The 24,632-nt window shown below is 44.8% G+C and overlaps 1 protein-coding gene across 1 annotated transcript in view; it reads right to left on the bottom strand.

Annotated features, from left to right (window-relative positions):
• LOC133537436 (rho GTPase-activating protein 42-like) overlaps positions 1–24,632 on the bottom strand; it is a 183,122-nt gene that overhangs the window by 74,800 nt on the left and 83,690 nt on the right. The window contains exon 5 of the mRNA XM_061878443.1: positions 3,052–3,153. Within this exon, the coding sequence (XP_061734427.1) occupies positions 3,052–3,153 (102 nt within the window). The remainder of the gene's footprint in view (positions 1–3,051; positions 3,154–24,632) is intronic.

Here is a 24,632-nt window from a genome sequence, read left to right as displayed (position 1 = left end):
TAAGATGCACCCTTCATATGTCACATATAAGATGCACCCTTCATGTGTCACCTATTAGATGCACCCTTCACATGTCACCTATAAGATGCACCCTTCACATGTCACCTTTAAGATGCACCCTTCACATGTCACCTATAAGATGCACCCTTCATATGTCACATATAAGATGCACCCTTCATGTGTCACCTATTAGATGCACCCTTCACATGACACCTATTAGGTGCACCCTTCACATATCACCTATTAGGTGCACCCTTCACATGTCACATAAAAGAAGCACCCTTCACATGTCACCTATTAGATGCACCCTTCACATGTCACCTATAAGATGCACCCTTCACATGTCACCTATAAGATGCACCCTTCACATGTCACATAAAAGAAGCACCCTTCACATGTCACCTATAAGATGCACCCTTCATATGTCACATATAAGATGCACCCTTCATGTGTCACCTATAAGATGCACCCGTCACATATCACCTATTAGGTGCACCCTTCACATATCACCTACTAGGTGCACCCTTCACATATCACCTATTAGGTGCACCCTTCACATGTCACCTAAAAGAAGCAACCTTCACATGTCACCTAAAAGAAGCAACCTTCACATGACACCTATAAGATGCACCCTTCACATATCACCTATTAGATGCACCCTTCACATGTCACCTTTAAGATGCACCCTTCACATGTCACCTAAAAGATGCACCCTTCACATATCACATAAAAAAAGCATCCTTCACATGACACCTATTAGATGCACCCTTCACATGTCACATAAAAGAAGCACCCTTTACATGTCACCTATTAGATGCACCCTTCACATGTCACATAAAAGAAGCACCCTTCACATGACACCTATAAGATGCACCCTTCACATGTCACCTATTAGATGCACCTTTCACATGTCACCTAAAAGAAGCACCCTTCACATGACACCTATTAGATGCACCCTTCACATGTCACATAAAAGAAGCACCCTTCACATTACACCTATTAGATGCACCCTTCACATGTTACCTAAAAGATGCACCCTTCACATATCACATAAAAAAAGCATCCTTTACATGACACCTATAAGATGCACCCTTCACATGTCACCAATAAGATGCACCCTTCACATGTCACATAAAAGAAGCACCCTTCATATGTCACATATAAGATGCACCCTTCACATGTCATCTATAAGATGGATCCTTCACATGTCACCTATAAGATGCACCCTTCACATGTCACCTTTAAGATGCACCCTTCACATGTCACCTATTAGATGCACCCTTCACATGTCCCATAAAAGAAGCACCCTTCACATGTCACATAAAAGATGCACCCTTCACATGACACATATAAGATGCACCCTTCACATGTCACCTATAAGATGGATCCTTCACATGTCACCTATAAGATGCACCCTTCATATGTCACATATAAGATGCACCCTTCATGTGTCACCTATTAGATGCACCCTTCACATGTCACCTATAAGATGCACCCTTCACATGTCACCTTTAAGATGCACCCTTCACATGTCACCTATAAGATGCACCCTTCATATGTCACATATAAGATGCACCCTTCATGTGTCACCTATTAGATGCACCCTTCACATGACACCTATTAGGTGCACCCTTCACATATCACCTATTAGGTGCACCCTTCACATGTCACATAAAAGAAGCACCCTTCACATGTCACCTATTAGATGCACCCTTCACATGTCACCTATAAGATGCACCCTTCACATGTCACCTATAAGATGCACCCTTCACATGTCACATAAAAGAAGCACCCTTCACATGTCACCTATAAGATGCACCCTTCATATGTCACATATAAGATGCACCCTTCATGTGTCACCTATAAGATGCACCCGTCACATATCACCTATTAGGTGCACCCTTCACATATCACCTACTAGGTGCACCCTTCACATATCACCTATTAGGTGCACCCTTCACATGTCACCTAAAAGAAGCAACCTTCACATGTCACCTAAAAGAAGCAACCTTCACATGACACCTATAAGATGCACCCTTCACATATCACCTATTAGATGCACCCTTCACATGTCACCTTTAAGATGCACCCTTCACATGTCACCTAAAAGATGCACCCTTCACATGTCACATAAAAGAAGCACCCTTCACATGTCACCTATTAGATGCACCCTTCACATGTCACATAAAAGAACCACCCTTCACATGACACATATAAGATGCACCCTTCACATGTCACCTATTAGATGCACCCTTCACATGTCACCTATTAGATGCACCCTTCACATGTCACATAAAAGAAGCACCCTTCACATGACACCTATAAGATGCACCCTTCACATGTCACATATAAGATGCACCCTTCATGTGTCACCTATTAGATGGACCCTTCACATGTCACATATAAAATGCACTCTACACATGTCACCAATAAGATGCACCACTCACATGTCACATAAAAGAAGCACCCTTCATATGTCACCTATTAGATGCACCCTTCACATGTCACATATAAGATGCACCTTTCACATGTCACCTATTAGATGGATCCTTCACATGTCACCTATAAGTTGCACCCTTCACATGACACTATAAGATGGATCCTTCACATGTCACCTATAAGATGCACCCTTCACATGTCACCTTTAAGATGCACCCTTCACATGTCACCTATTAGATGCACTCTTCACATGACACCTATAAGATGCACCCTTCATATGTCACATATAAGATGCACCCTTCACATGTCACCTATAAGATGCACCCTTCACATGTCACATATTAGATGCACCCTTCACATGTCACCTATTAGATGCACCCTTCACATGACACCTATAAGATGCACCCTTCACATGTCACCTATTAGATGCACCCTTCATATGTCACATATAAGATGGATCCTTCACATGTCACATATAAGATGCACCCTTCACATGTCACATATAAGATGCACCCTTCATATGTCACCTATAAAAGATGCACCCTTCACATGACACTTATAAGAGGTATCCTTCTCATGTCACCTTTGAAGGGGACAAATCATGTTTCTTACCTCCTGCAGATAAGCTTCCTTCTTCTTACAAGACAGGCTGAGATGTCTCTCAAGTGAAGAATAATATTTCTCACTCTCCTTTTTAAATTTCTTCTTGACTTCCTGAGAAGGAGAAAATCAGTTTTAAACGTGAGATGTAGCAGACACTTGTCAAGAACATGCGGTTAGAAAGTTTTAATAATGTTTATATCATAAAAAAAAATTAGTAGTAAACATTTTATTAATGTTTATATCTTAAGAACATTCAGTAATAAACAATTATGAAGGTTAATAACATTGCTAGTGCGAGGTTTAGTATAAACATCAAATGTCTGCCATGAGTCATGTGGCTATGAGGATCCCTGACGTCCCAGAAGGTCCTAGAAGGAGGGACAGGAAATGGGTTTTCATTTCAGAGCTCGTTGAAAAGCACTTTTAATACCATGTCACGTTCCCAGATGGCTCAGAGTCTAGGGATCGTAGGGGAACGCAACATAAACGTGTATAAATCAAATGAGTTGAATTTCAAACAATCACTAGTGTTATTGAAAAGTAACCATGGGGGTGGGGAGGTTACAACATGACACAACACTAGCTTAGCTTGGGAATACTTGTGCTGTCAAAGAAATGAACAAAACATACCAAAATACACCTGTAGAAAAGAAAGGTAAGCTGACGTACTAAACCTATTTAAAGGCCTACTGAAATGAGATTTTCTTATTCAAACGGGGATAGCAGGTCCATTCTATGTGTCATACTTGATCATTTCGCGATATTGCCATATTTTTGCTGAAAGGATTTAGTAGAGAACATCCACGACAAAGTTTGCACCTTTCGGTGTTAAGAAGAAAAGCCCTGCCTCTACCGGAAGTCGCAGACGATGACGTCACATGTTTGATGGCTCCTCACATATTCACATTGTTTTTAATGGGAGCCTCCAACACAAAGTGCTTTTCGGACCGAGAAAACAACAATTTCCCCATTAATTTGAGCGAGGATAAAAGATTTGTTTTTGAGGATATTGATAGCGACGGACTAGAAAAAAAGAAAAGTTAAAAAAAAAAAACACGTTTGCATTGGGACGGATTCCAATGTTTTTAAACACATTTAGTAGGATAATTCTGGGAAATCCCTTATCTTTCTATTGTGTTGCTAGTGTTTTAGTGAGTTTAACAGTAACTGATAGTCGGAAGGGGTGTCTCCACGGGTGTCTTGACGTGCAGTGTCTCAGGGGAGTCGACGGCAGCTATGGACGGCACAAGCTCAGCTTTTCTCCGGTAAGAAGCGACTTTTTACCACAATTTTCTCACTGAAACCTGCTGGTTGACAATACGTTGTGATTCATGTTTGCTTGACCGCGCTCTTATCCATAATATAGTTTCACCTCCGGGAATTTTAAACAAGGAATCACCGTGTGTTTGTGTGGCTAAAGGCTAAAGCTTCCCAACTCCATCTTTCTACTGTGACTTCTCCAATATTAATTGAACAAATTGCAAAAGATTAAGCAACACAGATGTCCAAAATACTGTGTAATTATGCCGTTAGCAGACGACTTTTAGCTGTGTGTGTGCGCAGCGCTCATACTTCCTAAAAACCCGTAACGTCTTGGGTACACGTCGTCATTACACGACGTTTTCAAGACGAAACTCCCGGGAAATTTAAAACTGTAATTTAGTAAACTAAAAAGACAGTATTGCATGTGTTGCAATGTTAATATTTCATCATTGATATATAAACTATCAGACTGCATGGTGGGTAGTAGTGGGTTTCAGTAGGCCTTTATATAGCATAAACCAAAAACCTACCTACCTACTCTAGCCAAAGAGGGGGTCCAAAACATACAAGAGTGACAGCCACCACTAAGCCTGGTGTCTCTATACACAAACAAATCCTACGTGTGTAGTGTATAGAGGCCTCTGACTGTGACGCTTCGGTGGCATTGTGGTGACGAGTTGTTCTCTCGTGGGTGCAGCGAAGATGGAACACATCGTAAAGGTAGGAATAAGAATTTATTTATATCTAAAAAACAAACTAAGAACAAAAACACTTGCACAAAGGCACTAACCAAAAACCAACAGAACTAGCTTGTGAGCTAGAAAGAACAAAGGGTGCTAGGGTGGAAGCTAGGGACATAAACAAACAAAATAGCATAGAGGCTAACAAGTAAACAAAAATAGATTTACCACATTGTTGGAAGAGCGGCGTCAGCTGTTCGGTGTAGCAAGCAAGAGTCCAAGAATGAATGTCCAACAAAGGCGGTCTTAAATAAGGAGATAACTCAGGAAGCAGGTGTGCGTGATTAAACGGAAGGCAGGTGACACAAGTGCGTTGCTAGGACAAAAGACACAAACCAGGAAGTACCACAAAGAACTGAGGAAGACAAATACAAGACCGAATGTGATAAACAGAACCAAAACCAGAATATGCCATGATCCAAGACGTGGATCATGACATAAGCCCCCCCCTCTAGGGACAAATACCAGATGGCCATAAAGTTTAACATGAACCCTCCCACACAAACAAGTCCAAACATGAAGGGAGGGCGGAGGGGGGACACGGTGGAGGGTCGCCAGGTCGCGTGTCCCCGAATCCACCGAGGAACGCCGCTGCCGAAAAAGTCTTGGGGGGCGACCTCGTAGAGGCCACACCCGTGGCCGACTTGCAGGAGGAGGCGCCCGGCGAGGAGGACGACCTGGGCACGGCCACATCCGTGGCCGATGTGGAGGAGGAAGCGCCCGACGAGGCGTGCGACCTCGTAGAGGCCACACCCATGGCCGACGTGGAGGAGGAAGCGCCCGGCGAGGAGGACGACCAGGACAACTACGTGGAGGAGGAAGTGCCCGATGAGGAGGGCTACCTAGTAGAGCCCACACCCGTGGCTGACGTGGAGGAGGAAGCGCCCGGCGAGGAGGACGACCAGGACAAGGCCACACCCGTGGCCAACGTGGAGGAGGGCGCTTCAGCGCCGTCATCATGGCGAGCTTGGAAGCTGCAGATGAGGGTGCGGGGACTGCAGCCAAAGCAGGCCCGAGTGCAGCAGGCCCGAGTGCAGCAGGCCCGAGTGCAGCAGGCGAAGACAGTGCGGTTGCTGCAGCCGAAGCAGGTGACGTCGTCGTGGAGACAGGCAGCGTCATCGTGGAGACAGGCACTGGTATCAGCCGCGGTGCTAGCACCGGTATCCGCCGCGGTGCTGGCACTGGTATCAGCCGCGGTGCTGGCATTGGTATCAGCCGCAGTGCAGGCACTGGTGCTGACGCCAGCCGAGGAGTAGGTACTGGAGTGTAATCCAGCACTGAGTCCGGTGCTAGAGTGGGATCCAGCACAGTGTCTGGTGCTGGAATGGGATCCAACACAGAGTCCGGTGCTGGAGCGGAATCCAGCAAAAAGTCAGGTGCTGAAGTGGGATCCAGCACAGTGTCTGGTGCTGGAATGGGATCCAACACAGAGTCCGGTGCTGGAGTGGAATCCAGCAAAAAGTCAGGTGCTGAAGTGGGATCCAGCCCTGGACTAGGACTATGACACAGACTCGGACTAAGACTATGACTGGGACTGGGACTATGATTATGACAAGGACAAAGACAGGGACCAGGACTCGAACTATGACAAGGACAAAGACAGGGACCAGGACTCGAACTATGGCTAGAACTGTGACTGTGACTTGGGCTAGGACTGGGGCTAGGACTTGGGCTAGGACTAGGGCTAGGACTGGGGCTAGGACTAGGGCCAAGGCTAACTATAGCTAGCCGTGGTGCCGGTGGAGGTGGCCTAGAAGGAGCTAACCGGAATACCGGTTGAGGAGGATGTACAGGAGGTTGCGGTCTGGCGGGACGAAAGACCGGTGGAGGAGGTCCTTGTGGAGGAAGAGGCTTGGCTGAACGCCGCTGTGCTACCTCTGTAGCACAGCTACCAGCATGAGACCCCCTTCCAAAAGTCGATGCCAGACGCTCTCTCTGCGGTCTAAAACTACCTCTAGGGGTGGGTGGGGGGAGGAACAGAAAGAGGTAGACAGGGAGGAAGGAACAGTCACTGGGGAAGGGGGCTAAGTCACAGGTGGTGGGGTTCCAGAAAATAAAGATTTATATTGGGACTCAAAACAAATGTCCTCAAGAAGCGCGATGGCTTCATTTAAATCCCCTGTGGACGACCGAGGGAGTGCATGATTTTAAAAAAAAATCCTCATCTCCACTTTCCTCATGAGACGTTGGAGGAGTGACGTCACGGCTGTAGTACCCGTTACTGACACGCACGCCGGAGGAGTGAAAGGAGGGACAAAAAAAATTATTACCATATGTGTAGGATGAGTCCTGGACGGGTTGGAACTGGCTGTGTCCATGAGATAGTGATGGCGGGGTTAGCGCGTCTCTGTCGCTAGGCGAAGCCTTTCCTCTTGGCAACCGCCCTTGCTAACGCATGCGAGCCGGGTGAGGCGGGACCACATCGAGTTGAGAGGCGTCGGGCGTGTGGCGAAAAGTCCCCGCATCCATTGCTTGGGCTACTATCTGCCCCGAAAACTCTTTAAATGCCTCTATGTTGGCTGCGAGAGAACGTTTACTTGCTTGGACTCTTCTGTGACGTCTCGGGGGCATTGTGGTGACGAGTTGTTCTCTCGTGGGTGCAGCGAAGATGGAACCCAGCGTAAAGGTAGGAATAAGAATTTTTTTATATCAAAAAAACAAACTAAGAACAAAAACACTTGCACAAAAGGCACTAACCAAAAACCAACAGAACTAACTTGGGAGCTAGAAAGAACAAAGGGCGCTAGCGTGGAAGCTAGGGACATAAACAAACAAAATAGCATAGAGGCTAACAAGTATACAAAAATAGATTTACCACAATGTTGGAAGAGCGGCGTCAGCTGTTGCGTGTAGCAAGCAAGAGTCCAAGAATGAATGTCCAACAAAGGCGGTCTTAAATAAGGAGATAAATCAGGAGGCAGGTGTGCATGATTAAACAGAAGGCAGGAGACACAAGTGCGTTGCCAGGACAACAGACACAGACCAGGAATTTCCACAAAGAACTGAGGAAGACAAATACAAGACAGAATGTGATGACAAACAGAATCAAAACCAGAATATGCCATGATCCAAGACGTGGACCATGACACTGTCTAACCTTTCCCAAGACTAGGCTGCAGATACTAGTGATGGGTCCGGCAACACTGATGCATCGCCGCATGTGTCGAGCTCGTAGAGCAAAACCCTGTGTCGATGCGCATACCGCTTTTCGAAAGTTACGTGACCGATCATGAACTGTTTCGGCCACGTGACCGATACGCGAACTGTGTCGCACTGACGTCTGCGCGCCAATCTGTGTTTATAAGGAATCAACAACCAATCTCTTCGATAGCTCAGTTGTTAGAGTGGAGGACTGAAGTTGTCCATGCTGAGTTCCTCGGGGCACTTGTTCAAATCCAGCTGGAACCCATTACCTTTTTACCATGAATTGATTAACGTGGACCCCGATTTAAACAAGTTCTAAAACTTATTGGGGTGTTACCATTTAGTGGTCAATTGTAGGGAATATGTACTGAACTGTGCAATCTACTAATAAAAGTTTCAACCAATCAATCAACAGTGCGTATTCAGAGCGCATGTAAAAAAATTAAAAAATTAAAAATACAAAATTCCCAGTCCACAAGTATCCTCATTCACAACACGCCCTCTTAGATTTCCATGTTATGACACATGTGCATACCATTTAGTGGTCAATTGTACAGAATATGTACTGAACTGTCCAATCTACTAATAAAAGTTTCAATCAATAAATCAATCAATCTTGTTCACATTATTTATTGACTGTATCTAAAAAAGATAAAAACATATTTTTATTTAAATGAAAATATGAAATATACCGAAATGAAATACAACCACTTGGTTTATTTTAATGTATATACTGGGTCATAAAATCAGTGTCAGTTGAGTCTTTTAATGTCCAGCAGATATCAGTATCTAGTGACAAAGTATTGACACAGTATCAATACAGTTTTGCAATGTGTCGAAACGATACATGACGCCTCATCAACCCATCACTAGCAGATACTTACAAAAGTGCTGATACTTACAAAAGTTGAAAGGTAAAACAAAAAGGAAGACAAAAAAACAGGTGGCACAATTTTAGCAAAGAGCTTAAAGGCCTACTGAAACCCACTACTACCCACCACGCAGTCTGATAGTTTATATATCAATGATGAAATATTAACATTGCAACACATGCCAATACGGCCTTTTTAGTTTACTAAATTACAATTTTAAATTTCCCGGGAGTTGCGTCTTGAAAACGTCGTGTAATGATGACGTGTACGCAAGACGTCACGGGTTTTAAGGAAATATGAGCGCTGCACACACACACAGCTAAAAGTCGTCTGCTTTAACGGCATAATTACACAGTATTATGGAGATATGTGTTGCTGAATCTTTTGAAATTTGTTCAATTAATATTGGAGAAGTCACAGTAGAAAGATGGAGTTGGGAAGCTTTAGCCTTTAGCCAAACAAACACACGGTGATTCCTTGTTTAAAATTCCCAAAGGTGAAACTTTACTATGGATCAGAGCGCGGTCAAGTCACCATGAATCACGACGGAATGTCAACCAGCAGGTTTCAGTGAGAAAATGGTGGTAAAAAGTCGCTTTTTACCGGAGAAAAGCTGAGCTTGTGCCGTCCATTTAGCTGCCGTCGAGTCCCCTGAGACATTGGCGTCAAGACACCCGTGGATGTACACATCTGACTATCAGGTACTATTTGACTCAATAAAACACTACCAACACAATAGAAAGATAAGGGATTTCCCAGAATTATCCTTGTAAATGTCTCTAAAAACATCGGAATCCGTCCCAATGCAATCGCAGTATTTTTTTTTTTTTTACTTATTTAAAAAAAAAAAAAAATTCTAGTCCGTCGCTATCAATATCCTCAAACACGAATCTTTCATCCTCGCTCAAATTAATGGGGAAATTGTCGTTTTCTCGGTCCGAATAGCACTTTTTGTTGGAGGCTCCCATTAAAAACAATGTGAATATGTGAGGAGCCCCCACACGTGTGACGTCATCGTCTGCGACCATGAATTGATTAACGTGGACCCCGACTTAAACAAGTTGAAAAACTTATTCGGGTGTTACCATTTAGTGGTCAATTGTACGGAATATGTACTGTACTGTGCAATCTACTAATAAAAGTATCAATCAATCAGTATCAAAAGACTTCCAAAATCAAAGTAGCATCAAAGACAAAGTAGTGTCTACCAAAGCTCCACAGAATGTCAGAGAAAGAATCCACCTCGTCCAGTAGTGAACAGGTGGTTTTGAGCAGCACAAAAAGATAAATGGTGGACCGGGATTGGCTGGTTAATCAACAGGTGAAATGAGGAGCAGCTGGGAACAGGGACCGGTTGATTGGCAGCAGAGGTCGTGATTGAGCGTGACCTGTACAAACAAAAGAAGAAGAAACACAAAAACAAACCACCACTATGTGGAACGTAACATACCCGGAAAGAAAAGTGATCCAAATTGGAGACTTTTGTGTTTCAGTGACCTGTCGGCCAAAAGCACTTTAAAGAAAGGAAACGTGTTTGTTTTCATTGCCAAGGTCCTGGAGTTCACCAGTCACATGACAAGTGCACCCAGTCACATGGAGCAGCCACTGCAAGAACGTTCCGCCCCACTGATTTGAAACTCACAAGGAAACAATCCCACCACGGCTGCATCAAAACAAGAAAAAATCAATAAGTCATTCCTGTCATGACTGGCACACTATTGATCTTTGTCAATATAGGTAATGCACGCTACATAAATATGACATAAATATGATTGAATATGAAATACATATTATTAGATAAGATTAAAAAAACATATATATTGATTGGAAACTCAAGACAGCCATGACATTATGTTCTTTACAAGCGTATGTAAACTTTTGACCATGACTGTATAAAAATATACAAACCCCATTTCCATATGAGTTGGGAAATTGTGTTAGATGTAAATATAAACAGAATACAATGATTTGCAAATCCTTTTCAACCCATATTCAGTTGAAAATGCTACAAAGACAACATATTTGATGTTAAAACTGATAAACATTTTTTTTTTTTGCAAATAATCATTAACTTTAGAATTTGATGCCAGCAACACGTGACAAAGAAGTTGGGAAATGTGTCAATAAACACTGATAAAGTTGAGGAATGTTCATCAAACACTAATTTGGAACATCCCACAGGTGTGCAGGCTAATTAGGAACAGGTGGGTGGCATGATTGGGTATAAAAGCAACTTCCATGAAATGTTAAGTAATTCACAAACAAGGATGGGGCGAGGGTCACCAATTTGTAAGCAAATTGTCGAACAGTTTTAGAACAACATTTCTCAACGAGCTATTGCAAGGAATTTAGGGATTTTACCATCTACGGTCTGTAAATTCATCAAAAGGTTCAGAGAATCTGGAAAAAAAATTACTGCACGTAAGTGATGATATTACGAACCTTTGATTCCTCAGGCGGTACTGCGTCAAAAACCGACCTCAGCGTGTAAAGGATATCACCACATGGGCTCAGGAACACTTTATAAAACCACTGTCAGTAACTACAGTTGGTCGCTACATCTGTAAGTGCAAGTTAAAAATCTACTTTGCAAAGCCAATGCCATTTATCAACAACATCCAAGAACGCCGCCGGCTTCGCTGGCCTGAGCTCATCTAAGATAGACTGATGCAAAGTGGAAAAGTGTTCTGTGGTCTGACGAATCCACATTTCAAATTATATTTGGAAACTGTGGACGTGGTGTCCGCCGGAACAAAGAGGAAAATAAGCATCCGGATTGTTATAGGCGCAAAGATCAAAAGCCATCAAATGTGTTGGTATGGGGGTGTATTAGTGCCCAAGGCATGGGTAACTTACAAACCTGTGAAGGCACCATTAATGCTGAATGGTCCATACAGGTTTTGGAGCCACATATGTTGTCATCCAAGCAACATTATCATGGACGCCCCTGCTTATTTCAGCAAAACAATGCCAAGCCACGTGTTACAACAGCGCGGCTTTGTGGTTAAAGAGTGTGGGTACTTTCCTGCCACGCCTGCAGTCCAGACATGTCTCCCATCGAAAATGTGCGGCGCATTATGAAGCTTAAAATACGACAACAAGACCCCGGACTGTTGAACAACTTAAACTGTACATCAAGCAAGAATGGTAAAGAATTCCACTTTCACAGCTTCAACAATTAGTTTCCTCAGTTCCCAAACGTTTATTGAGTCTTGTTAAAAGAAAAGGTGATGTAACACAGTGGTGAACATGCCCTTTCCCAACTACTTTGGCACGTGTTGCAGCCATGAAATTCTAAGTTAATTATTATTTGCAAAAAAAAAAAAAGTTTATTAGTTTGAACATCAAATATCTTGTATTTGTAGTGCCTTCAATTGAATATGGGTTGAAAAGGATTTGCAAATCATTGTATTTCGTTTATATTTACATCTAACACAATTTCCCAAATCATATGGAAACGTGGTTTGTATATATAACTACAGTATATGTATATACATATAGTTAGACAAGCAACAACACAAACGTTTGGGACATCACTGGCCAGAAAATGTCTATTAGAATATATAGAAAATGGTAACAACAAACAAAAACATTTACAAGACCAACAAACAAAGGGACGTTGATGTTTGCTGCCATTTACCATCTCTTTTCAACGTTTGTGACCTCACAGATGGACTTATGTGGTCGTGCTCTCTGCCCGGCGCCTCCCCACGGCCACAAGCAGAAAGTCCTTACCATGACAACACAAGGATGGCGGGAATGAAGAAGGTCAGGTGAAGATGGTGAGATGAAAGGTGTGCCTAATGTTGTGGCCAGCCCATCAAGGACGTCATCATGTCACACACACACAGAGGGAATACTTGGACCTTGGTGGTCCTAATGAGACACACACTCTTGTTACTGGGCCTACATGTCGCCATGGCAACAGACCCAAGTAGGTAGGTGTGGGTGGGTGTGTTTGTGTGCGTGCGTGCGTGTGCATAACGTTTTTCATCACATTCCATTTCATTACATCACCAGGAGGAACACAAATCTGCATTGTCCTTTCCATCCTTACACTTTCCATCACTGTAACTGAGATACTGTGTTGAACAATTTCCCTTGAGGTTCATTAAAGTTTGTCTAAGTCTAAGTCTAAAACATCGAAGCTAGACATTACCATTCTATGAGAAGTGTTGCAAGATGATGACTAGAAAATAATAATAAGAATTTTAACAATAGTAATAATAATAGTAGTAATAAGATCAATAATGATGATGTTGATAACACTAATATAAATAATAATAATATAAATAATAATATGAATAATGATGATGATAATGGATGATAATGATAATAATACTACTACTCCTAATAATAATATTATTAATAACAATAATAATAATAATAATTATATATTTATAAAAGAATAATACATAAATACCTCTTAAAACATTACTCTTAATAATGCAAAAGTCATCTGGGATCCAGGATCACAACCAAAGGGAATGTTAGTGGGCCATATCAACATTGGTAACAAAAGAGGGCAAATACAAAACATCTGTTAAGTGACTCTAATATTGATATACTTGCTTTATCTGAAAGCTGCTTGACCTCTGTGAATATACCAGACTACAATGTATACAGAAAAGAAGGAAGGTCTATTTTAGAAACAATTTTAAATGTGAAGCAATAAGCTGGCCGTTAGAGGTTGAAGTTGGTCTGTCTTCAGCACTGTCATTTAATGTACCGTCCTCCATCTGCTAAGGACAACTTGAGACCATGCAGTTCCTGGAAGGAAAATCATTTCAATGAGTGACTTTAATATCAACTGGGACAGCAGGCGAGACAGAAAAAAGCTGAAACAAATTGCTGATAAATACTATCTAACACAGATGGTAAATGGGCCAACAAGAATAACAAACACATCCAAAACAACTTAGACTTAGTTCCTCCCGTTCCTATTGGGACATTGGGCAACGAGTCACTTCCTTTTTCTCCGGTTTCTGGAGGCTCTTCTTGCTCCGTGCCAGCTGACAGCCATCTTCCGTAGGTCTTCCTTGGCTGTCTGTCTCCACGCCTTCTTTGTTCTCCCTCTCTTCCTAATTCCACCTTCTAGAATCCAGTCCATTGCCACACTTGCCGGTCTCTCTCTTGGCAGTCGGAGTACGTGCCCCATCATTCTTCTTTTCCTTTTCGAGACAATGTGCCGCTACACCTGCCCTTTTCATCACCTCCTCGTTGGAGATGTGGTCTCTCCAGGAGATCTTCAGGATGGATCTAAGGCATGGAAGACACCCAGCTTGTTGGTGATACTGGCTGTGTTCTTCCACGTCTCACAGGCATAGGTTGCTGTTGGTATGACCACTGACATGTAGAGGCCTAGCTTGATGGCCGTTGTGATGGCTTTGGACGACCAGATGTTTCTGAGCCGTTGGAACACTCCTGCAGCTTTGCTAATTATGTTATTGTTGTCTTTCTCCATGTCCCCTGTTTTTGAGCTATTACCTTTAAGATAGGTGAAGTCAACAACATACTCTATGTCATGTTCGTGAAAAGGGTTGTATTTGTCCAACGGCCATGACCTGGATCTTTTCTTGGCTTATGTACGGTCCAACTTTTCCTCAGTGCTCATGGAGATTGTTGGTCATCTCTCGGAGTGCACGCTGAGTATGGCTAACCAGAGCCAGGTCATCCACAAAGTCTAAGTCGGTTAATCTGCCCCCTCCCCACTTGATGCCAAAGTGCGCCCCTGTGGCGGCCTTCTTCATCACAAAGTCAATGACAATTATGAACAGCAATGGCGACAGGATGCAACCCTGCCTCACACCGGTCACAATGTCGAAGTCATTGGTTATGCTGTTGTTAGTTTGGACTCTGCAAATAGAGTTGTGGTACAGCGACTTGAAGATGTTAATATACTTTGGTGGTATGCCATATAGCTGGACAATCTGCCACAGTGATTCCCGGTGGATGCTGTCCAAGGCTTTCTTGAAATCGATGTAATTGACTATGAGGAGTATCTGATGTTCTTTGCACTGTCCAATGATGTTGTGAAGTGTGAAGGTTTGCTCGGAGCAGGACCTGCCCTTCCTAAAGCCAGCTTGCTCTTCCCTTAAGATTATATCCACCTCGTGCTTTAGGTACAGCATCACACTGCAGAATACCTTGCCAGGGTTAGACAGCAGTGTGATGCCCCGCCAGTTATTAAAGTCCCCGAGGTTTCCCTTCTTAGGCAGCGTAACAAAGACACCATGTCTCCAGTCGGCTGGGACCTCATCAGCATGCCAAATCATGTTGAAAAGGCAAATGAGGCTCACCGCAACAACCACCTGACCGTGCTTCAACAGCTCAGCTGTCACCTCATCATATCCCAGCGCCTTGTTATTTTTGAGGCTCTTGATTGCTCTGGCAACCTCAGTCCAGGATATCTCATCGAAAGTAACGTTGAATTTGTGCGGTTGTTTCCTGGTCAAAAGTGAAGAGCATGGGCGGAGTTGGATCGTTGCAAACCTTTTGAAATGCTCCATCCACCTTGCCTCCTGCTCTCCGTCAGTCAGAAGTGTTCTGCCATCCTTGCTCTTGACTGGCACACCAGAGTTGCTCCTGAAGCTGTATAGCTCCCACACAATCCTGTACAGGGTTTTTGTGTGCTTCTTCTTTGTTGCTTCCTGTGCCTCCCTTGCCTTTTCCTCCAGCCAACACCTTTGATCCTTCCTGCAGCTCTGTTTCACTTCCCTGTCTAAGCGCCATTACTCCTCATCCTCCATTCCTCAACTGTGGAGCTTCCTTTTCTGTTCTCTTTTTACCCTGGCCATCTTTCTTTCATCTATCAATCAATGTCTATCAATCCATGTCTCGTCTGTTATCCACCTCTCTTTGTTGGTATCTCTCTTTTGCCCAAGCATCAGAAATGCTTGGGCAAAGTATCTCATCTGAAGTAATGTTGAGAGTTGGAGCGGTTGTTTCCTGGTCAAAAGTGAAGAGCATGGGCGAAGTTGGATCGTTGCAAACCTTTTGAAATGCTCCGTCCACCTTGCCTCCTGCTCTCCGTCAGTCAGAAGTGTTCTGCCATCCTTGCTTTTGACTGGCACATCAAAGTTGCTCCTGGAGCTGGATAGCTCCCACACAATCCTGTACAGGGTTTTTGTGTGCTTCTTCTTTGTTGCCTCCTGTGCCTCCCTTGCCTTTTCCTCCAGCCAACACCTTTGATCCTTCCTGCAGCTCTGTTTCACTTCCCTGCCTAAGCGCCTGTACTCCTCATCCTCCATTCCTCAACTGCAGAGCTTCCTTTTCTGTTCTCTTTTTACCCTGGCCATCTTTCTTTCATCTATCAATCAATGTCTATCAATTCATGTCTTGTCTGTTATCCACTTCTCTTTGTTGGTATTTCTCCTTTTGCCCAAGCATCAGAAATGGCACGAGAGAACAGGCCTCACTGCCTCTCAATGGTTGAAAGATGTTGCCATTCTTCAAACTTCCTCCTCAATTCCTCACAGTAACGTTCTGAAATGTTGGTGTTCTTCAACTTGTCCACTGCTTAAGGTCTTTTGGGCAGCACCTTCCTCACCTTCTACAGCTTCAGCCTGATTTTACCCACCACAAAGAAGTGGTCTGAACCTACATCTGCACCCCTGTAGGACCAAATGTCTAACAGTTAGGAATGCCACCTTGTCTTGATGCAGATGGAGTCTAGCTCATTTCGGGTCCCGCCACCAGGCGAAACCTAGGTCATCTTGTATATTTTCTTATGCTTGAAGAAGGTGTTTCCTCTAGTAAGACAATTGGTGGTGGTTAGCATCAGCAATCTCTCCCCGCTGTTGTTTGTGGCGCTTGCAGACCCGTGTGGTCCCAGTGTGGTGCTTAGGCCCCTTCTGTCATTATCCAGCTGTGAGTTGAAGTCCCCAATCAGCATCTTGGTGTTGTAGCAGGGGATCTCTTCGAGCACGGTCTGGAGCTGGTCGTTGAAGGCGTCCTTGTCTGGGGAATTGACTTGTATGATCGTTACTTTAGAGCCTCACTGTGATGATGCATTTGTTCAGTGGCCTTCATCGCACCATCGCTTGTGCTGCACAGCTGGAGAGGATGATGCCAACTCCAGGCGTATAGTGGGGTTGTTTCCCGTAATAGAGAACGGTCGCTCCATCAACCATGAGGCGCCCCTGTCCTGTCCACCTCTTTTCACTAATTCCTAAGATGTCCAGGTGATAGTCCTTCATGCTCTTCAGCACCTGGTCCATACGACCACACTGATGCAGTGTGCGTGCGTTCCAGGTGCCTACTCTGGTGTTAGTCTTGGCATTGAAGATCAGTTTGATCAGGGGTCGGGCTTCCTGCTGGATTTCACCCGGACCTGTCATAGATACATCCAAGGACATACCGTCTCTTCTTTGCCGCAATTTACTGGAATGGCTACTTCTCGTCATTTCTGCAACAGAGTTTTTGTTTAACAGGGTAAGGTCATTAACCTCATGCCCAACCCCCAACCTGGACGACAGGCGCTGACTTTTATGTGACCTCCACTCTGAAACCTGCCCTGCATGATAGAATCTGCTAGAGGTGTGAAATCCCGACCGGTATAGCCTTCAAGAGTCATCAAGATACGTAAGCCTCTCCACCACTGATGAGGTACCAGCACAGGGGAAGGTACCAGCACAAACGGAGGGTACCAGCACAGAGGGAGGTTCAAAACAACAATTAATCAATTTTTTTTACAAAAAACCCTGAAAGAATCGTGAGGATATCTGATCTCCTATCTGGTCTTTTTAAACATAATTTCATTTTTTGTTCAGAAAAATGAAGAGGCAGCCCCCAACCACATGGAGAAAAATGTGATCCTATGCCAAAACATGTACAGCAACATCCGAAGACTGCACTTGAGCAATTAAATTGGGCGAATGTATTGGAAAAAATGGACGTTGAGATTTGCTCTAATAACTTTTTTAAAAGTGTCAAAGAAATCTGAACCAAGTTTATAAAATAAGGCAAATGTAAAGATTGTATAGACAACCTTCCCTGTCTTAGCAGTGACTCTAGGAAGCTAATCAGAATCAGAATAGTTTTTATTGCCATAGTTGTCATGATCTGCTACTTGGTTTTTGGTTCCGTTTTGTATCACATCTGGTTAAATTGTCATCCTTAGTTCCTGGTGGCACTTCCTGTTTGTTCAGTTTCCATAGTTATGCATTTGTGTCACCTGCTTTGTAATTATCCCCTCTATTTAAGCCTGCCCTTTTTGTTAATTCGACCTCGGATTTTAGTTTGCTATTCGATGCAACAGGTGACGTCGCTATCCCCGCTTGTGGTAAAGACTTTTTGTATTCGTTAGCCTTCACGCTATTCCTCTGTTTGCTTGTCCCTAGCTCACATGCTAGCGCTTTTTGTTCCTTGTAGCTCCCATGCTAGTTCTGTTTGTTTTGTCTTTAGTGCCTTGTTTAAGTGTTTTGTTCCTATTCTATTTTGTTAGTGTTAATAAATCTTCATTTCTTACCTTCACGCTGTGTCCAATCTGACTGCCTCCTTCAGGAGAACATCACCCTGTCCGGTGATGTTCTCTCTTACCCCGCTCGCACGCATAAGCAAAGGCGGAAGTCGCGGGGAAAGGCTTCGCCTTGCGACAGAGACGCGCTAACCCCACCATCACTTCCTCCGGGACACAGCCAGCTTCAACCTGTCCAGGACTCACTGCACATATCTGGTAATGGCTTCTTTTGCCCTTCTATGGTCTCCTCCGTCTGGCCTGTCAGTCATACATACAGCAGCCTTGAAGTCACTCCGCTGACGTCTCTCGAGGACAGTGGTGACAAGGAATTTTTTTTAAGAAATTCACTCCCTCAGTCATCCACAGGGGACTTGAATGAAGCTATCAGACTTCTTAAGGGCATTTGTTTACAGTCTCAAATTCAGTTTTAGGTTTTTCAAATCCCGCCACCAGTGACTTTGGCTCCGCCCCCAGTGACTTTTTCTCCCACCCAGTCTACCTCTTTCCTGACCTCCCTCCACCCACCCCTAGGGACATTTTCTGACCACGAGGAGCGCGTCTGGCATACGCTTTTTGAGGGGGGGCTAGTGCTGGGAGCTGTGCTACGGAGGTAACACAGCTGTGCCCAGCCAAGCTTCAACCTCCAGCCCGACCGCAACCTCCGGCGGGTCCTCCTCCACCGGTATTCCGGCCTGCCAAACCGCTACCTCATCCTAGGCCGCCTCCACCGGCACCGAGACTAGCTGTGCCTGTAGCTAGTCCTAGCCCAAGTCCTATCTTAAGTCACAATCTTAGTCAGAGTCTTAGTCATAGTCCTAGTCACAGTCCTAGTCTGACTCCTAGTCCGAGTCATAATCTTAGTCATAGTCCTAGTCACAGTCCTAGTCCGAGTCATAATCTTAGTCATAGTCATAGTCATAGTCCGAGTCCAAGTCTTAGTCTGAGTCCTAGTCTAGGTCTGGATCCCACTCCAACACCTGATTCTATGCTGGATCCCACTCCAGCACCGGACTCCAAGCTGGATCCCACTCCAGCACTGGACTCAAGGCTGGATCCTACTCCAGCATCTGCACCTCGGCTGAAACCAGTGCCTGCACCCCGGCTGGCACAATTACCTGCACCTCGGCTTGCACAAGTGCCTGCTCCTCGGCTGGCACCACTGCCTGCTCCTCGGCTGGCACCAGTGCCTGCACCTCAGCTGGCACCAGTGCCTGCACCTCGGCTGGCGACAGTACCAATTCCTGCTCCAGTGCCGGCTTCATCTTTTGTGTCAGCGCTGGCTTCGTCTGCTGCACTTGGGCCTGCTTTGGCTGCTGCTCCAGCGCCGGCTTCATCTCCTGCTTCATCTCCTGCTTCAGCGCTGGCTTTGTCCGGTGCACTCGGGCCTCCTTTGGCTGCAGCACTCGCACAGGCTTCGTCTGCGGTAACAGCGGCGTCTTCATCTGCTGCACCAGCGCTGGCTTCGTCTGCTGCATCAGCGCCGGCTTCGCCTGTAGCTTCCCAGCCCGCCATGACGACGGCGCCAATGCGGCCACCTCAACGTCGGCCACGGATGTGGCCGTGCCCTGGCTGTCCTCCTCGCCGGGCGCATCCACCTCCACATCGGCCACGGATGTGGCCTTGCCCTGGTCGTCCTCCTCGCCTTCTTCGAGGTCGCTCGCCAAGACCTCTGCGGCAGCGGCGTTCAAAGTATTTTTTGGGACAACTGGTATCTGTCCCTTAAGGGGGGGGCTTATGTCATGATCCACTGCTTGGATCATGTCATATTCTGGTTTTTGGTTCCGTTTTGTATCACATCTGGCTGGTTAGTTTGTCATCCTTAGTTCCTGGTGGCACTTCCTGTTGGTTCCGTTTCCATAGTTACGCATGTGTGTCACCTGCCTTTTGTTTTTCACGCGCACCTGCTTTGTGATTATCCCCTCTATTTAAGCCTGCCCTTTTTGTTCATTCGACCTCAGATTCTAGTTTGCTATTCGATAGAACAGGTGACGTCGCTATCCCCGCTTGTGGTAAAGACGTTTTGTATTCATTAGCCTTCACGCTATTCCTCTGTTTGCTTGTCCCTAGCTCACATGCTAGCACTTTTTGTTCCTTCTAGCTCCCATGCTAGTTCTGTTTGTTTTGTCTTTAGTGCCTTGTGCAAGTGTTTTTATTCCTAGTCTATTTTGTTAGTGATAATAAATCTTCATTTCTTACCTTCACACTGTGTCCTATCCGACTGCATCATTCGAGAGAACAAAACCACACCACGATGCCAGCAAAGCGTCACAATTGTTTGAGAACGGGTTCATGAATTAGGAATTTTTCATGGTGCAATTGTGCAACATAAAACACATATAACACAGAATAGGTAATAAAATGAGCTGTAACTGAGCTATCAGATATTGTTATTGTTATTGTGCCTGATGGCCGAGTGGAAAAACTGTTCAGGTGGCGTGAGGTGTGGGTCCGGATGGACCGTAGTCTCCTGCCTGAGGGGAAAGGGGAGGATAGTTTGTGTCCAGGGCGAAAAGAGTCAGCTGTGATCCGACCAACACGCCTCCTGGTCCTGGAGGAGAACAGGTCCTGGAGGGATGGGATCTTCCAGCCAATAACCTTCTCAGGAGCACATACGATGTGCTGCAGTCGATTCTTATTTCACACTGTGGGGCCGGGGAACCACACGTGATGGAGGAGGTGAGGATGGACTCGGTGATGGCTGAGTAAAACTGCACCAGCATCTCGGTCGGCACCTTAAGTTTCTTAAGCTGCCCCAGGAAGTACATCCTCTGCTGGGCCTGCTTGATGAGGGAGCTGATGGTCGGCTCCCACTTGAGGTCCTGGGTGATGGTGGTGCCCAAGAAACGGAAGGAGTCCATAATGGAGACAGGGGTGAGCGAGTCAATCAGGGTGAGGGGGGATGGTGGGGCTGTGACTTTCCGGAAGTCCATGATCATCTCCACTGTTTTCTGGGCGTTCAGCTCCAGGTTGTTGAGGCTGCACCAGGACGCCAGCCGGTCCACCTCTCTCCTGTAGACGGACTTATCGCCATCCGAGATGAGCCCGATGAGGGTAGTGTCGTCCACAAACCTGAGCAGCTTTACGGACTTGTGACTGGAAGTGCAGCAGTTTGTATACAGGGAAAAAAGCCAGAGGGAGAGTACGCAGCCCTGAGCAGTACCAGTGTTTGTGGTTTGACTGTCTGACACAATTTTCCCCAGCCGCACGTGATGTGTTAGGTTGGTCAGGAAGTCATTGATCCAACTGCAGAGGGAGTTGGGCGCGCTGAGCTGGTAGAGCTTATCTTGTAGCAGTCCAGGGAGGATGGTGTTGAAGGCAGAGCTGAAGTCCACAAACAGGATACTGGCGTAGGTTCCTGGGGAGTCCAGATGATCCAGGATGAAGTGGAGGGTCAGGTTCACTGCATCATCCACAGACCTGTTGGCGAACTGCAGTGGGTCCAGGAGGGGGGCGGAGATGTCCTTGAGGTGGGGAAGGACCAAGCGCAAAGGACTTCATGACCACAGACTTCAGCGCCACCGGCCTGTAGTCATTAAGTCCTGTTATCCGGGGATTTTTGGGGACAGGGACGATGGTGGAGGTCTTAAAGCAGGACGGCATGCGGCATAGCTCGAGAGAGGTGTTAAAAATGTACAAATCAGCTCCTGTCCCACAAGGCTGAGTACTGGGACCACTTGTTTTCAGTCTGTATGTCAATCATCTACCTGACGTGTGTAGAGCTGCAAAGGTACAGATATATGCTGATGACAGTGTTTCGTATATTCATGCAAAAAGAACATGCGCAGTTGTCTCTGGTGCCATGGTGCCAGTGTCCCACAAGACTCTTGTCTGTGTCTCAACACTAAAGAAACATTTTTTTCTCTAGGCAGTCACGTCAAGTCAAGTCAATTTTATTTATGTAGCACGTTTACAACAACTTTTAGATTGAACCAATGTGCTTTACAGGTTAAAAAAGCATAGAGCAACAGAAACAGAAAACAAAAAAAGAGCGTAAACAAAGAATGAGCTGAACAAAGTAGTGCAAAAAGCAATACAATAAAAGGGGTCTAATAAAAAGTTAAACATTTGCTAAATAAAAATCATAGTAATAAAAAGTGCGACAAATGGAAAAATTAAAACTAAAGTGAAGGGGTGGGGGGAACTAGAAATGGTGGTCTAGTGGGCAGAATCAGCTCAGATCAAAGGCCAGCGAGAAGAGGTAGGTCATAAGAAGGGTTTTGAAAGCCACCAGGCTCTGGGCTGACCTATTGTGGAGGGGAAGGCTGTTCCAGAGCTTGGAGGCGGCAACGGAAAAGGCTCTGTCCCCTCTGGTTTTTAGCCTGTATCTAGGGACCACCAACAGCAATTGGTCAGCTGACCTTAAGGCTCTAGACGAGGTGTGATGATGCAGAAGCTCGGTCAGGTATTGTGGGGCCTGACCATTTATGGATTTAAAAACAATTAAAAGTAATTTAAAATCAATGTGGTAACGGACAGGGAGCCAGTGGAGTGACGCCAGGACTGGGGTGATGTGCTCGCGTTTTTTGGTGCTGGTGAGGAGACGGGCAGCCGCGTTTTGTACAAGCTCCAAACGGCGGAGTGATGCCTGATCAATGCCAACGTACAGTGAATTGTTGTAGTCTAGCCGGTGTGTGAAGAAGGCGTGGATAGCAGTCTCCAGGTCGCTCTGGGAGAGATAGGCCTTGGTCTTTGCTAGGGTTCTGAGATGGTAAAAGCTGGTACTAACCACTGAGCTGACCTGTTTTTGTGAATTTGAAGGCACTATCGAAAATCACTCTGAGATTTCTCACGGAGGACCGGATGTTTACACCCAGAGGACCTAGAGCACTGACAAACGAGACTGGAGATGTTTCGCCGAAGATGATGGTCTCGGTCTTGCTCTTTTTAATGTCAGTCAGACCGTTAAGCAGTGGCTTGACTGTCTGCGACCTGTCCTGTGGCCTTAAGAAGTAAGTAGATCTGAACATCATCGGCATAACAATGGAAAGAGGCATTGTGCTTGACCAGGATTTATGTACAGTAGTATGTACAGTTGTCAACAACCATCTGTGCTAGGCAATGGTGAGAGATTAGATGTGGTAGAACAATTGAAATATCTTGGTATAGTCTTTGATTCCAACTTCAATTTCAAGCAGCGTGTTAAGAAAATGAAACATTTAACAAAGTTGAATTGTAACCACATGAGACCTTCTCTCACTACAAAACGTGGTGTGATATTCAGCCACATAAACTACTGCTGGGCAACATACCTCAGACAATATCCTGAAGTCTGTCTTCAAGAGGACACTAACAAATCTAGACAAAATGCTTCTAAAGTACCATTATTGTAACATTTGAAGTAAGTATAATATTTTGGATTTATATCAGTATCAGATATTCATGGTTGTTTGCCTCATCTTTAGAGTTCTAAATAAACTTGCTCTCCCTCACTTGATAGATGGTATTAATAAATAGCAGGACTACATTTGGCCAAATGGTGAGTCATGGAACATTTCAAAGTGCACTGAAACAGAGCTTGAAAACTCATCAGACATGCACGAACTATTAGATTATTCACTTGTTTTGTTTTTTTGTCCATGGTATGTGCTTATGGTTTGTTTGTAATTTGTAATGTCTTGTGATTTATGTATTCTTTTCTATCATGTTTACTGTACTAACCCGCCTTAGGACAACTCATGAAAATGAGCCATTGCGCTAATATTTACATCGTTGCTCTATGTTGATGAATATGCATCATCCTAATTCAATTAAATACATAAATAAATAAAATAGCAAACACTGAAAGAAACAATAGTTTGTTAAAGACCAGCAGAATGTATCCCACTGGACATCTGAAATGTTCTCCACCTGCTTGGGCAAGTTTGCTCCAGTTTGTGGTTGACAATCACTGGCCATCAGTCATTCCCTCATCCATGTGTTCATTTGTGACTTGTCTTGGCGATCATGGGGTGACAGAGTGAATGGTACTCATGTATGTGACGGAGTAAATTGTTGTTGTGTGTGACTAGAGTGAATTGTTGTCATGTGTGTGACAGAGTGAATTAATATGTGTGTGGCAGAGTGAATTGTTCTCATGTGTGTTTCAAAGTGTAATGTTCTCGTGTGTGACGG

This window comes from Nerophis ophidion, linkage group LG18, assembly GCF_033978795.1.
Source record: "Nerophis ophidion isolate RoL-2023_Sa linkage group LG18, RoL_Noph_v1.0, whole genome shotgun sequence".
Lineage (NCBI taxonomy): Eukaryota > Metazoa > Chordata > Actinopteri > Syngnathiformes > Syngnathidae > Nerophis > Nerophis ophidion.
Note: the sequence above shows the minus strand (reverse complement) of the source record. Positions and strands in the feature narration are given on the sequence as shown.